Consider the following 16,527-nt stretch of genomic DNA (forward strand, 5'->3'; position numbering starts at 1 on the left):
CTTATTTTTTATTTATTTTTATTTTTTTAGTTAATTCAAAGATAAAGGCTTGTTTTTTTAAACCTATGTTTACTTACATTGTAAGCTGTGGATTCGCAAGAATTATCTATTGTTATCAAATGTACTCAATCGTTTTGTTTTTACTTTCGTTTTGAGTACTAATTTTCTGCACAGATAATCGAACTGTGTCAGACCTGGAGGTTCGTTTCAGTGCAAGCTTAGTGCTTACCATGGAGTTTTCGATTAGTAGGCAAGCTCTGCAGCTCATTTGATTCTGTTCATCGCAGTTAACCTAGATCGCCTTAAAAATAATAACAGCGCATTGTCAACCTGAAGAGTCGTAAGTAAAATCTCACGAAATAATTTCACACGTTTGTTTCGCCAGAAAAACTGCACAAACCTCTCTGTAGTGTTACGATAGTTTCGTTTCGTTCACAACATGCGTTACTATCAAACACAAAACGTTCGTTAAAATAAATCAAAATTCCAATTTCTTACAGAAGATTGTTAAATGGTTGTAGATTGTAATATTAATACTGTCAAATTAGACATGATAAGGGGTGAACGATGCATCAAATTACGTATTTTTGCTATTTTGGTGTGTTGTTTATGATGCAAAGAGAATGTTAAATCCAAGTTTTCGACCTCGGCAGACGACCGTGTCATTATCAAAAATTGAAATACCCTCGAAATGTTTGTCCTTTTGACGTGACAACGTCTAATAAATCGAGGAACGCCGGCTGCACGCACGAAAACGTGTCCCGTTACGCAAATTGTTCCGTTACGCTGTGTCCCGTTACGCTCATTGTTCCGTTACGCTGTGTCCCGTTACGCTCATTGTACGCTTGCGCCGCACCGACGGAAGTGAAAACTTAAAACTTTGTTTATAAATGTGTAATATGAAATAATTTCTACGTCAAATGTACGTAAGAAAATGAATCTGATTACGAGTATAATTTCAAGTATTTATTCTTTTATTATTAAAAAAAGTAGCATCTTTCGGCGAGTGCAGTAATAATAGGTTATATTACAATTGACTAAAAAATTATGGTGATTCATATAATTGATGATAGATATTTGATTACAATTTATTTATATGAAAACTTGTTCATAATTATATTTAAACTCTATAGATAAACGCCAGTTTTTAAAATTAATTAGGTACAAGTCATCTACACGTGAACTGTTTCGTCGACTGTTTATAAAGTGAAGTGGAAAGTTAATGTGGTTTTCATTGCGTATTACAACAACAATTTCGGCAATAAAGGTTAATTATTCTTGCATTTTAAAAATCTGATTACTAGTATCATTTCAAGTAAATTCTTTAATTATTAAAATAAAAATGATTCAATTTTATTCATAAAAGTATGCAATCATTTCATCAATGTTTTGTTATGACGTTGTCACGTTAAACTATCGTCCGTAAACAGACTTTACAGACAACCAATTTTTTTTCAGGTTTTGTCGATTTTGATCCAGAAGGACTTGGGTTTTGGCAAGGACAGTTGTATTTACTTTAAAGGAGATTAAATTTTCAACAATATGGGTCTAAAACGGTTATTGAAGGACCAATAGTTTTGGTGATATAGCTTTGAAATAAATAGCCAATTTTTCATTTTACATGATTTTTAACAAAATTTCATCATTTTCAGTATCATTTATATTTCTGAAGACGCAGTTTATTGTTCGTAAACCCTCCTACCCTCTCAATGGACTCTACTAGTGTTTCAGGGGACCACAAAGTGACCCCCCTCCCCTATATTTGTTTAATGTGGTGGTCTATTAAAATCCAAACTGAAGATCTACCTAGACACATTTTTTTTTAAATACTACCCATCTAACTGTACTTGTTGCCTGTGCCTACAAAAAACCAAATTGTTATGCACGTAAAAAGGATGGGCCATCTGTACGGGGAAAATTAGGGAGTGGTCCTTTGTTTACAAGAAAGGCCCGAATGGGTTCACCCCTACCTCCCCTACTATTTTCCCCCAATCCACGGTACCTTCCCACCTCTGTCCCTTCCGTCCTCTAAACCACCCCTTCTCGACTACTGTGCTGTGTGTGGCCAGTAGTGCGCAGTTATTTAGTGTCTACAGTATGTCGGAGTACGACACCATACTAACAACTCTCCGGCTTGCCAGTGAAAAATGTCGAAGCCAAAGAGATAATTGAGAACTGCCGCGATACTGATTTGAGAAACGTAGTGGTAAGGTTGGGTGGTTTCCACTTACTCATGTCATTCATGGGTACAATTGGCGTGATCATGGAAGGAAGTGGACTCGAGGAACTACTTTCAAACATTTATGCAAAAACAGCATTGACAATATGATGTCTGGCCATGCTTATGCTAGAGCAGTGAGGGCCCACATTTTGATCCAAATAGCGTTAGCAAATGACGTTGTAAATCAATGCTAGTGACAGAAGATGATGAAAGCATCGTCGAAGAGTTGTTATTAAATATTGACAAATCAGTAATCATGACTTCCAAGGACAATGAGCATCTTCGATCAGTTACTGCAAAATTCATTAGTGCCCTTCACCAACTTCAAAGCAGTGGTCCTACTGCCCAATTGTGGTTGCAGTATTTCCAAATGGTGACACTGATGAAACAATTCATCGAAGCAGATAGATCAGGGAACTGGGATTTACATTTTACCACCACACAGCATATGCTACCATTTTTCCATACTGCAGGCCACTTTTTTATACTAAGTGTGCTCAATTGTATATCCAGGACATGTTGGGTTTGGAAGAGAGAATTGATCCTTGGGAATATAATTTTTTTTCAACAGATGGATACTTTACAATCCGATGCTCTAAAAAATTCTGGGCTGGGATCTGGTCTGATATGTCTATAGAGCAAGTGCTCGTGAAATCCATGCAGAGCTATGGAGCGCTCACCCGAGGTCGTAGAAATACTCCCAGCATGCTGACTTGACAGACGTTGGGAATGGTTTATCTCCAGAACATCTGCGAAGAAGTAGAGGTCTACTGCGATATTGACTTAGCAACAAGTGAGCAGCATGTGGACCTATGCCAGTCTCATATTACCCGAGATGTAGCGGATACAGAAAAGTTGTGTCACTGGTTTTCCCAACATCCCCCATTCCCTAACACCAAATTCATCATGTAAATAAGCAGTGAGATGTATGGAGAAGCAACTGTTAACTGCCACATGGCCCTTGAGATTGGGCATGAATCTTTTTTACGAGTATATAGAGGTATTTGAGAAGCCCTCAATAGAAAGGAATTTTATGTTTATTATTTTACTTCTTACCTCTATGACTTTGTCTTAGCCCTGTTATGAATTATATTTACAAGTATTGTTTCTCTATGATCAGGTCAATTTTGTTTTACTCTTTAATTTTTTTTATGTTTTATCTTGTTTTATCTAAGTACTAATTTTATGAAATGTCTTTGCAAACATTTGTTAAACGGCGACGAATAGGAACTGAGCTTGCACATTTTTATATTGTTTTTGGGTCATGACTGAGTAAAGAGGATATGGGATTGGACGCTTGACTGCGCATGTATTTTATTTAAACAATTTAGTAATTTCCAGTGAGATTTCGGAGTGTGTTCAATACAGTAAACTTTAACTGTTTAAAAAAAGAATGAAGAATTGAATTTTTTTAATGTACGAGTTGTCACCATTCCCATTGTCAATGTTTACAGAAGAAGGAATGAGGAAGGGAAAAAAATCTGCTTTCTATGCAGAATTCGAACCTGTCAACATGGATGAGTCTCGATAAACACCAAAACATGTGGTGATAGATGGCGGGCATATTTTCCACAACGTTGTGTGGCCTCACAACTCCTCGTTTGAGGTAATAGCTGCCAGGTACGTCCAATAACTCACTACTCACTATGGATCCAAAGTCACAGTAGTTTTCGATGGCTACCCGACTGAGGCTCCAGAGAAAAACACGAAGAGCTCCGTGCGTATTCGCAGATCTAAGGCTTCAACATCCCCTCAAATTTTATTTAACGCCAGTACAATTGCTCAAGTGTCTCAAGAAAAGTTCTTATCCAATGAAAACAATAAAATTCAATTTATGGACTTTTTTAAGACAGAAATGGGGAAACACAATATTCCAACAGTACAGGCTACAGAAGATGCCGACAGACTGATCATAACAACAGCTATCTCTTTATCTACTACTCACGATGTTGTAATTGCTGGTGACGATGTGGACTTGCTAGACATACTTGCAGGCATCACACCGCCCAACCGCCGGAACATATTTTTTACGAAATGTGGGCGGGGTCAACATGATGTGACCTATACCAACACCTCTTTCAAATATGACTGTAGTAACCCTCAACTTCTGCTTGTCTTCCACGCCTTCAGTGGTTGCGACTCCACATCTTCATTCTTTGGGCAAGGGAAAACAAAAATTGTTACCACATTTCAAAAACATCGAGACCTTGATTGCAAAGCTGCAATTTTCTTGGACAACAACACCAACCTGGATGATATTGCAGCAGCAGGTGAGCATATCACAATTGCTCTTTATGGAGGACTGCACAAAACTCAGAACCTGGGTGAACTCAGATACAATTTGTTCGCAAATGCTGCGACGAAAACAAACTTCAACCTAGCGAGATTGTCTCCCACGAGGGTTCAATCAGGTTTCACTCCCTGCGCACCTACCCCCAGGTACAAAAGTATTTTAATTCCATTAATCTTCCTGCATATTTGCCCTTTGATTGTTTTGGTACCAAATTAATAATTGAACTTTCTTTTTGTGTGTTTTTTTACACAGCTCAAGATGTGGTTAGAAGTCGATAAAGAGCTGGAGGTGGCTGCGCACTTCTCAAGGTCTCAGCCCCAAGATTATGACAAAAGATGCGGCGCCTCAACATCTGCTAGAGCTCATCTCCTGCGGCTGCAGAAAAGGCTGCGGCAGTGCTTGCAGCTGCAGCAAAGCTCGGCTCAAGTGCTCCATCGTTTACAGCCACTGCGAGGGAGCCTCATGTGACAATGACCCCTAAGCTCGCATTTGGGGTGAATTATTCATCTGTCTAATATGGCATGACAGACGAAGACGAACTAAATGACGATTTGTGGACGCTCGTCTCGGACATTCTTGATAACCCTCCTAACGTTTCAGAAGAAGTCTTGGACTAACCAGGTCCATCAAAGAGAACGAAATTGGATTAAAATAACAAACAATTCCTCAAAATTGTTTAAATATGTTAGATTTTCAGATAGTAACGATGTTAGATTTTCAGGTATTTCCATCTATGTATTTATTTTCAATATTATACCTATAAATTATAATTTTATTAATTAAAAGACATCGCAAGTAATTGTCAGTATTTCTGATTTTTTTTTTGCATTCCTAGCCTGTAAATAAAAATACAAATATCTTTTTTTTTTTTTTTTTGCTCAATTAGCTAGGGGGTGGGTCAGATCCCAGTAGAATACATTGAGAGGGTAGGAGAGGGTTCCCGAACAATAAACTGGGTCTTCAAAAACACAAATGTTACTGAAAACTATAAAATTTTGCTAAAAATCATGTAACCTGAAAATTTGGCCAAATATTTAAAAGTTGTATCTCAAAACCTATTGGTCCTAAAAAAACGTTTTTGGTCTCAAATTGTTGAAAATTTAATCTTCTTCAAAAGTGATTTAACCATAGTTGCCCAAAAATCAGACCTTCTGGGTCAAAATCGACAAAACCTGAAAAAAGGTCGAACATTTCGGGGTTTTTAAAATTTTTAATAATGACGCAGTCGTCTGCCAAGGTCGAAAACTTGGATTTATCATTACCTTTGCACCATAAAAACGCATCAAAAAAGCAAAAAATACCTGATTTGATGCAACGTTCGATGTCTAATTTGAATGAACTATATTTCTCACCTAATTAAGAACTGTTTTGTAGACTTAGCCAATATGTTTCAAAATTCCTGGTGCATACGTTAAAGGGTTATTAAACGCAACTATACTAGCACAAGTCACTATAAAATGCATGCTGGAGATCAACCGGCAAACATCTAGAAGACATTACTTGATGTGTTAGGAAATGACGAGAAACAATACAGAAGCCTTATACCGATGCAGTTAAGGAAAAATATTTCTTTTATATCAAACATGTTAGCTCTCGGGATTAGGCATTTGGTGGGAGTAATTTTGTGAATTAGACTGAAGTCAAAGAACGGAAATGTGTAACAATCATGATGCTGTTATCTGTGGTGGATGGCGCGAAACAAAACTCACATTGACAATGGGTGAAATTAAAAGTATTAACTGTTCAAAGAATTTTAACAAGCTAGGCAGTATTTTAATAAAATTTGTTGTTGAAAATCAGTTCCGAAACCGGGGTGTTGTAAAAAAATGTTTCGTGTCTTTTTAGCTTTTATCGGAGCCGATTCATTGTATGGTTTAAAATTTCGCAAATGGAATGATTCGATAGTCAACGTAGCTGCTCCGGCAACGAATTCTAGCGGCGGGTGCGGGAAACTACGTGTGATTCGCGTCCATAAATGCAGTTGAAAACACAATTTCCGTGTATTTACAACGTTCGGCATTATTTTTAAGAACTCTATTTTTAATTTAGGAGTCCGAGTTTCTTAGTATATGTATTTACAGCATGAGAACACATGAATGTGCTCTTTGTATGTTACACATCTCTGGTGAGTACTAAAAGACTCGCTCACATTTTTTTTTTCTTTTGTGACGAATGAATCTGCAGGAGTGGGCAGACAGTGCCCAAATGTATTTGGACAGATGGGGAGAGACTTAACGGTGATAACCTGATACTAATTTCATGAGAGCCTTGTTCGAAAGCGCGCGATATAATAAAATTTTCTTCCCAAAAGTAGTACCGCATGTACTATTTCCTCCCTTCCCTCCCCTCCCCCCCCCTCCCTTTTTCCCTAATTTCACTTGCAAAAAAAGTCGTGATGTCTGTTTACGAAAGCTTTGCTTACTACATGGAGTTGTTTACACGCACTATTGACCAAGAAAGTGATAGAACGATGCGCGGACAGTCGGTGCCACTTTCTAGAATTGTTAAATTTGAGACACGTTGCACGACACAGGCTATAGCTCACGTCGTGATGCAGAAAAGCGCGAAACCGGTCGGACCGGTTCATGCAGAGCCGCGAAGATGGCGTCAGCTGCACGTGGCAACTGCTTGCGCGTTGTGTTTTGTTTTTTTCTTCGCGATGGCTACGTAACCAAGGTTACGCGAGTAGGTGTGGAGGGGGGGAGAACGCTTCAGTTCCGACCTTGATTTCCGCGCGCGAGCTTGTGCCAACGTTCGACGACTAGAACGGAGCGAGGCGACAAGCCATCGCATCTTTTGTTCTCAGGTCAGTTAAGAAGCAGCCATTGAACCATCGTACGCCGAAGTCCATAGATAAACCGGTTTGGTTTGCCATCTAGCGCGTGCACTGCTGGAATCGCAATGGCGCGAACAGATGCTAAACAAATACATACTGCAATTTTCTTAACGCAGACGCAACAGACTGAAATTTTTGTTATCTAAAGATGGTTAGACTGGAGCATTGATAATACAATCAATATTTGTGTGTGTGTGTTTTTTTTTTTGTTTTTGTTTTTTTTAGATAATTTATCTGTTACATGTTTGAAATGTATTGTTGCACATTGGTTTTTTTTACAAATGAATGTTAAATTTACATAAAACAATTAGTTTAAAACAGGTTTAGTTAAAAAAAATAATGAAAAAAAATTGAGGGCTCTCTGGCATGGGTTTGAGTCCTATCTAATGGTAAGAGATTTTTTTATAAATAACCGCTTATTTTTGTTCGTCACGCGAATTAAAACAGAAGAAGAAAAAACGTTTAGAGTAAAGCAGTGCTTTGCTGTCGTGTCCCGTCCTTTGCGCTGTTGTGATTACAGCATATCATGTAATTAACGAAAAATTTTCTTCACGTGGAGTTTATTATTACCCCTCGATATGTACTAGTTTAAGCCCTAGTCAAGCTTTCTTTCGTTGCGAGGTTGGTATCGTTTTGTTATTCCCCAAAGCGGGCAGGTTGTTTCAAATGTCTATACGACCGAGCTGCAGCCTGGGTACATAATTTTGCAAGAAATGCAAGAGCGCAAGCACGCAACACATAACAAACGCAAGAAAACTATGGTAGTTAAAAAAAATTCGCAAGTCTCAAGACGCTCTAACAGTACAACTTGAAACTGTAAAATTTTAGAAAAAAGCCATAATGTTTTCCATTAAAACGTTTGAAATACATAATAATTACGGGCGTAATTTGTTTTTACTGAGCTACAATTTTATAAGTGAAAACATGATGTGTGTGATAAGACGAAAATCGTAGCCTGCTATACACATAAGGTTTGCATCTTTAAAACTTTTCGGACCATTATATAGATTATATAAACGGATATGTGTAAACGTCGTTGTTTATCTTTTTAAATGTTGAATTTTTGCATGTCCAACATAAACCCGGCCTAACATCCAAGTTGGGATTTGGCGTCCGTTAATTAAGTTACGTATTACGTAACTCGAAGTTAGTAGTCTGCAGTCGGCAGTCGAGCGAAGTTCACGATTTGCAATTTCTTTGCCGACATGATGTCGTTGCGTTTTAAATTAGGTAGACAACAAAAGGTTTCTCTCAAAGATATATATATTTTTTTTCATTTAACACGCTAAAATGTTTTATTTTAAAACTCATCATTTAAAGTACAAAAAGCATAATAATTAGCAGTAATTCTGTAATGATGTGTTTACGTTTAACTTAGATCAATAAAAAAAAATTGCGTGGTTTACCTATACATACTGGCGTAAATGTTCTGTACGAGTTTTACAAACCTGATGCGGTGCCCAGGATTTATCCTGATCACCAGTGGTGGATCCAGGATTTTGGTTTGGGAGGGGCTTGACCCAGCTGAGGCTAGGCTTTATCAAGGTAAACACTAAAACAATAGTGGACCCAGATGCTTTTGGGGGGGGGGGGGGGCTTGAGCCCCTTAGCCCCCCCCCCCCCCCCTCTGGATCCGCTACTGCTGATCACCAAGCTTTAACACTAAAGTATCCATGATAAGCTATCTTACAAGGTCACTAACAGTCCCTCTATTATCTTTTAATGTGTGTTCGCATATGTAGCAAAACATATCTGGATTAGGTACCTATTTACTTAACTTCTTCTACTGGAACTCATTTTTTATCAACTTCGATGTATCCTGCGCAGTTAAAACTCACAAACTGACCTAAAATTTAATTGTAGCGTAGAAATGAAGGATGGGATTCTCATCCTGGGGTATCCTAGTAACGAAGTGGGGATTCCCAGCCTGGGGTATCCCAGTGACGAAGTGGCTTGAGTAAAGCAGGCGGTTTCACTCCATTTTTCACACTTATCTCAAAAAGTAGAGCTATTAGAAAAAAGCTAATTCCACATTTAGATTCAGAGCCCCAAATATAACTAAAATCAGTTCGAAAATACTAGGCATTTTTTTTTTCTCCTGTGTAATAATTTATCTCGGTGAAAATTCGAGTAGTTGCAACCAGTCTTTTCTCTTTGTCTCGTATTGTCTGAAGTAGCTCGTTCCGCATTTAACTCAGCTAATGAGGAAACACGTACTTCAGTAAAAAAAAAAAATAAAATAACCTTAAATAGCCGGGAAATAATTACATGTAAAAAAAATTTATATACAGAATGTGTCTGAATTCGACCGACACTCTTCGGCTGAAGTTTCATCATCACAAAATAAGTTGAAAACTAATGCACTACTTATGGTCTTCTAAAGTACTTCCCAAGTCTAGTAAACTTCTTTGAAGTTGGGGCTGAACAATTTTTTTTTTATTGTAAATAATAGCGAAAGTATTGTAGTTCGAAAACTGAGCTTCTGGATTATGTTTAATTAAATGAAGTCCTACTACTACCGCGAATTTTGTAACTACAGAAAAATTATTTCACTAAAATCAAAATTGGGGGTAGTAACACGTCACCAAAATATGTGGAAAATAAAGGTGTGACTCCAAATTATTTCAATAAAATAATTTTGCTGCAGCCACAAAATTCGCTATGGTTGTAGAACATCATATAATTAAGTATAACTCGGGCCCTCAGTGTTCCATCTTAAATACTTTCGCTATTATTTACAATACAATTGGGGTTTGAACCCAACTTTAAAGACGTATACCTGCCTTGAGAAACACTTTAGACCAGGGTTTCCCAATCTTTTTCAGTCCGCGGCGCACATACATGTTTACTATTTTGTCTCGGCGCCCTAACCTATTTTGCTCGTTGAAATAGATAGGTACAATGATACTAGTTAGGTAGATAAGCACAAAAATTAAAATATCCACATTATGAATCTGAACTGTATATTTATATTTATAATAATATAAAACTTACACAAAAACATTCAAGGGAGACTTAAGAAAAACAAAAATAAAATACAATAGCTACCTAGGCTAGTCAATGTGATGGGTGAGCTCTACTTGCCGTCCCGCCCGCGAAATGCGTTCCGACCCTTGAGGCGGACTAGGGGAAGGGAGGGGATAGTGTTGCGGAGGGAGGGGTCCGTCTGACCTTGGGTAGCTCACATTTTTACCGGGACCACAGTTGGCTCGGGCGTGTAGTAGATCAGTATCGGCGAGTGCGCAAATAAGCGTAGCACTACGCGAGCGCTAGAAATTAAATTGTTTATTTTGTACCGGCGAACACTTAAGTTGAGGTTTCGGAGAATGGTAAAGAGAATCGCTTCACGGCGCCCTTCTTAACTTTCTGCGGCGCACCAGGGCGCCGCGGCGCACACTTTGGGAACCCCTGCTTTAGACCATAAGCCGTATAGAGGTTTTCAACTTATTTTGTCACGATGAACCTGCAGCCGAAGTTTGTTGGTCGAATTCAGACTCACCTTGTATATTACTTCCAATCACAAGACAAACTGTGGATCACCGAAGATTCATATCACCTGGCTGTCTAACCGTTGCTATATCTGGGGGATACAAACCAGCCTGATAGTAGGTGAATCCGTCAGCCAAAGGCTATCTATAGGGGTATAGTGGGCAAGTGGAGGTGGGTAGCTTTCCCCTCTTCTGAAGTGGAAATAAAATAACACAGAAAATAAATAACACATGCAATGGGTTTACGAAGACAAGGAGCGAAGAGCTGTAGTAAGAAAATATGTAAATAATCCTCACACAAAACATTATTCACGTTTTTTTTTTTTTTAAATAAATATTGTTCTTAATGTTGTCATTGTATATGATTTTTCTGGCACCGTGAAAGAGGTTGAAACCTTAAAAAAATATATATATTACCCCCCCCCCCTTTTTTTTTCCGTTTTCACCTTAATACGCCCTTTCCGTCATCGCAACCGTCCAAGGGACAACTTTTGTCGCTACTCCCGCCACTAGTTGCGCTCGCCGCGGCCAGAGCGTCCAAGACGCGGTCGAGTCGTGGGAGAGCCGCCCACGTGACAGCCTGTTATCGTCCGCGTGTCTGGCGCCGATAGCGATAAGGACGCCCATGACCAAGCTGCCCCGCCGAAACACGCTCTAACGCGCGAAGTTTTTCGCGGTTTGCAAACCGCGCGTGAGCTTTGTCCAGTCAACGGAAAATCGCATTAGGGAATAGTTAGGTACAGGTGGGGGAACCGGTAGAGGAGGAGACGGCAGGAGAGAGGTAAAAATGACGCAGCATATATGGACACTTGCACACTTGTATACTTGCACACTTGCACATTTATACATTTGCATACTTGCATACTCGAATACTTTCACACAGTTTGCACAAGGCATACTTTACACTTGCATACTTGCATACTTGCATACTTTCACACTTGCATACTTTAGCACTCGCCTACTTGCAATTTTTTATCTGCAATCTCAGCCAAAGAGTATTATGTTTCCTATACCTAAAAATATAATAAGCAAGAAGTTTCACTTCTGTCACGCGTGGACTCCACTCAAACTTTTTTTTTCTTTTTTCTTAGTTTTTGGTTTGGTTCAGAAACTGAAGATTCGGTCTCACACGCAGAGTTGGTTATTTAATTATCTGCTCGTTACTGTTAATTAAATAATTATCCCGTTAATTAATTCCGATAGCTCTCTTGTTATCTGTTGTCGGGTCACAAATTTTACTCGACAGATACGTAGTCACTAAACGTTATTATCAAGGTTCGAAAGGTCGCGCAAGTGATCTTAACTATGCAAACGCTTGACCTTCTACCTCTCTTACAAGGTCGTTATTTTAACAGGCGCATAGTCATGGAAAATCTGGTGTTGCAAAAAACTTTCCTGGAAGGAATTGTAATTAAAACGAGGACTTCGTATTCTGTTCATAGTGATGTCCTATGCGTTTTGTGAAAATATAAATAAATATAATACATTATGCTTTATTTCGATTCACTTGTGGCATAAGTATCGTAAAACAGAAAAAAAAGGAAAGGAAGCCAAAGAAAAAAAATAAAGATTCCGCATACGGACTCTAAACAGCGACCCTCGAATTACCAATCCGAATTCTCGCCGCTGCGCCAACAATTACTTGAAAATTGCGTTCGCAAAAAAAAATAAACCTTACTTATTATTGACCGATCCTCGACAAAAATTTCATTTCCTAAACGCTTGGCCATCGAGAGCTCCCGTTTGCGTTACTTACATTTCTAGTCGGGCCCTGCGTATGCTGTCCGGACGAAATCGCGGACGAAATCGGTGTTGACGAGTAGACGACCTCCACTTGTTAGATAACGTTTTTAGAGTCGTACCTGTGTTTTCGTACCTTGTGCGTCTCTATCTGAGGACGGGAGCAGATAGCAGTTCTCGAAACGTCGCTTGTTTCTGTTTTGGAAAACTATTGTGTTTGTTTCGTCTTTTCGTTTTGTCGTGTTTTTGTCTCGTTTCAACTGTTGTGCTGAATTTTTTTGGGTTCAATATTTTTGTGCTGTCATCATTTGTGGGGGTTTTTTCGTTCTCTTAGTCCATTTTTCTTTGTTTTTCTTTGTTCGTTGACCATATTCCTGTTATGGAATATTATGTGGTGTTTATATCCTGTTTACAACAGCAATTTTTTGCTTAATTTGTGTTTTTGTCTTTTAGGTATTTTTTAGTTTTCTTCTACAGAAAAAGTGCTTAGCAATGGCGTATGTCCAAAAGCTTACATCAAGTCATGCACTCCCATTGCACAAATCTTTCAAAGATAATAACGTTTATCCGCTGGGAAAATATGTGACAAAACGTAGAATGCAAGAGAGATATCGATATGAATTTACAAGGAATGCCTTTATTTAACTGAATGATAAGGAATGTGTGAAACGAGAACCAAGGTGTCGGGTTTTTGAAGATCACGATGGGCTCCGAACCACTGGATGCTCGAACACATGAGTGATGCCATGGCCATAATTTATCTTGGGCTCACGCAGAAAAAAAAATCTCTTCTGTAATTTTACCAAATAATTCCTTTGGAAACTTGTTGCCAAGAAATTGTATTTCTTACGAAAATTGGCGCACAATTTTATATTATACTAGCTGACCCGGCGAACTTCGTATGTACCGCCTAACAGTCAATGAATGTCGTGTTAACTTTTGGCTAAACCTAATTTAGGATTTTATTAAGATAATAAAATGAATACTCAAAATTCAATAAAATTTAAAAAAATCAAGTATTTCAATGGCGTGTCAGCAAGACATTTGCTTTATTGAAGCTATGTATTTTGCTGCATAGGTTGCACTCGGGTTGATTCACTTCAGTGAAGCACCTTGTGATATACGACATTTTTTCGTTTTGTTTTCAGCCGCAAGAACAAATAAAGCGGATGGTTTGCCGACACGTGAACATGCCACGTAAAATAGACCATGAGAAAAACACGCATTTTCTAGATTCAGACCACAAACACTTAAGGATTGGCCTTGTGATTTGTCAATCGTCTTGGGGAATGCAAGACGAATCGGAAATTGAATTCGTTTAACTCAAATGGCATATCGGTTGGGATCATCTGAATCTTCGGAATAAGAACTTCCTGACCTTTGAATTTTTCTTTGAGTATCATCGCGTGAATCAGATTTTTCATCAGTTTTCTTATCACCAAACGCGTTCCATTCCATAGTTTTGGTTGGTTTAGATTTCTAAGCATGATGACTACCGAGCCAACCTTCAGTTGTAAATTGTGCGGTGGTAAGCCAGGCACATCCAAGCAGTTTAAAAATTCAGCTGGATAGTTGGTGGCTTCGTTTTCGTTTGTTGCACAATCAATAGATTTGAATGAATACATAGTACCAACGATTTGATTCTGAATTACGAAGTTTAAGTCATCCACATCTTTGTTCTTAGCCACCAAAATTGCTCGCTCACTGAACCATTTATTTTCGTGTTTAGCAATAATGTTCGAGAACATTTTGTTAATGAGCTCGATGAGACGAAATCGCAAAAATTCGGAGGGAATGAAATCAATCCGCTTGGTTCGTCGGCAGGAACGGTCATTACCAAAGTCAGCAATTGTTTGGAGAAATCTTCAGCAGATGGATGTTCAGCAATGCAACTCGCATGTTTGCTGCCAGCTGAAGTTTCTTCTAAAAGTGCTTCAGATTTGATGATTTGAAGCAAGCGTTTATTTCATCGGCAGCAGTCGATCTTGGAATGACTGGCAGTGTTTGGCGGAAATCGCCAGACTGTAAAATCATTGCGCCTCCAAAACATCTCGAGTCATTGCGCAGATCTTTCAATTTTCAGTCAAGTGTTTACAATGCGCGTTTGTGTGCCATTGTGCATTCGTCACAGGTGTTGTTAATCTGTTTTAATTTTTTATGTGGTAGTGCTGTAGTGTTAATGCGATTGGATGATTCGTTTTAATTAATTTTAATGATAAAAGTAAACAATAAATCACAAAATGGGTAAAAACAATTGTCCTAAACATGGCGACGACAAAAGGTTTAGTTTTAGTTTTTCTTACTCTATCTACTTTATTCGTTAGAATAGCTTCGCGGATATTGCTTGGCGGACATAGAGAAATAACACTTACAGTTTCTACGTCTGTAACTTTGTATGTCTATGGCCAACCTGCGTGACATGAGTTGTCAATTGCGGAATATGGCGGAGTTACAAACCTAATTTATATAAAAATTATTTTTTTCTGTGAATTTTATCAACATTTTAACAGTTTCTGCTATTCGGGGCGGAGACGAATCCAACAAATCAGAGATCATTAAAATCGATCCAGCCGTTCTTGAGTTATAACTGGTGTAACTAACCCGACTTTGTTTTATATATATAGATGTGAGGTTTCATTCAAGGCATTTTATTTTCAAACCATGGAAAATATAATCGAATATACAATAATTTGACTTCATTTTGTTTTACTATGCTCATTAATGTGCGCAGTTAATACTGGAAAGCTATTCAAGGAACGGTCTACAAATAAATTTTAACTATTGTAGGCACTGGGACAACACGAAGCATAAATTCCCGGGTAAGAATTCGAGCCCAAGTATTACCGCGAAGACTAATTTGTAGTCCAGATGGACAACATCTGTAATCTTACGTGAATATTTCTGTTCCATTTACACACACACTTTTATACACACACACACACACACACACACTAGCTGCCCGACCCGGCTTCGCACGGTTGTATTAATGGGGGGGGGGGGGGGGGGAATGAGACCAAATCTCTTATTTACAGTTTTAATATATATGAAATAAAATGAAAATTAATTAATTTTGATAAAAACTTAATACAATTCTTTGTAATGTACCGAAGAAAAAAACGAATAGCACCGATGGTTTCCCGACTCTCGATCACGCAACGTTGTCATGGAGACGAAGTACCCACTGTTTCCCGAGCTTAAACACCAATAAACATTGATAATCAGTTTATTATTAACTGTAAATTATTAAGACCATCAATCGAAATAAAAACCATCCTATTTCTCAAGTTGGAAGAAATAGTTACACATAAATGCCAATTTTCATAGAAATCTGTTTTGACTTGGTGAAGAGTTCACTGGAAACCTTTGAATATATATATTGTATAGAAGTCGCCAGCCCAGGTTAAAATTTCTAATACGGTTTTGAGGTAGTTGGTTAATTCACCGCCGCAATCGCCACCATCTCTAGGGCATCGACTTGTGGTGGTCCCTAGCGGACAAGTGTCGAACTCTTCAAACACCCGTTCCCCCTCCCACTGAACGACCTTGAGCTGCAGTGAATGATTGGTTGTGGGGTGCGGGGAATGACAGCGGGCGACATTGCTGCGCTCTAACGTGTAAATAACAACTAAGACGATACAGGGCGTTAGGGCAGCGCACTGCAGCGGTGAAGTTCCCAAGCTGCTCATCATACGCTTCTGAAAAACGTAGAGTAAATCCTATCCACTCGCGACTTCTATACAGTATATATATTCAAAGCTGGAAACAAACATCAGGACACTGGAAAGATATATACAAATAATTTCAGTGTGTGTGCGGGACGTGGAAACTGTTCCTGGCGGAGACCGCGAGCATGTACCTCGCCGTCGCCCTCTTCCTGGTGCTGCTGGCCGTAGCCACGACCTGGAGGAGACCCAAGGACTTCCCGCCAGGTGAGCCGGCCAATCCTCTC

General features: G+C 38.7%; 1 protein-coding gene across 2 annotated transcripts in view; it reads left to right on the forward strand.

Moving 5' to 3' along the window:
- The first annotated feature begins 202 nt into the window (after nucleotides 1–202).
- LOC134528134 (methyl farnesoate epoxidase-like) overlaps nucleotides 203–16,527 on the forward strand; it is a 42,943-nt gene continuing 26,618 nt past the window's right edge. Inside the window, exons 1-2 of one of the 2 annotated variants that reach the window (XM_063361449.1) lie at nucleotides 203–340; nucleotides 16,384–16,507. In XM_063361449.1, the coding sequence (XP_063217519.1) occupies nucleotides 16,429–16,507 (79 nt within the window). In that variant the 5' untranslated portion in view covers nucleotides 203–340; nucleotides 16,384–16,428. Of the gene's footprint in view, nucleotides 341–7,203; nucleotides 7,321–16,383; nucleotides 16,508–16,527 lie in introns of those variants that run through there. The other variant, XM_063361450.1, reaches the window with a different exon arrangement.

This window comes from Bacillus rossius, chromosome 1 (assembly GCF_032445375.1).
Source record: "Bacillus rossius redtenbacheri isolate Brsri chromosome 1, Brsri_v3, whole genome shotgun sequence".
Lineage (NCBI taxonomy): Eukaryota > Metazoa > Arthropoda > Insecta > Phasmatodea > Bacillidae > Bacillus > Bacillus rossius.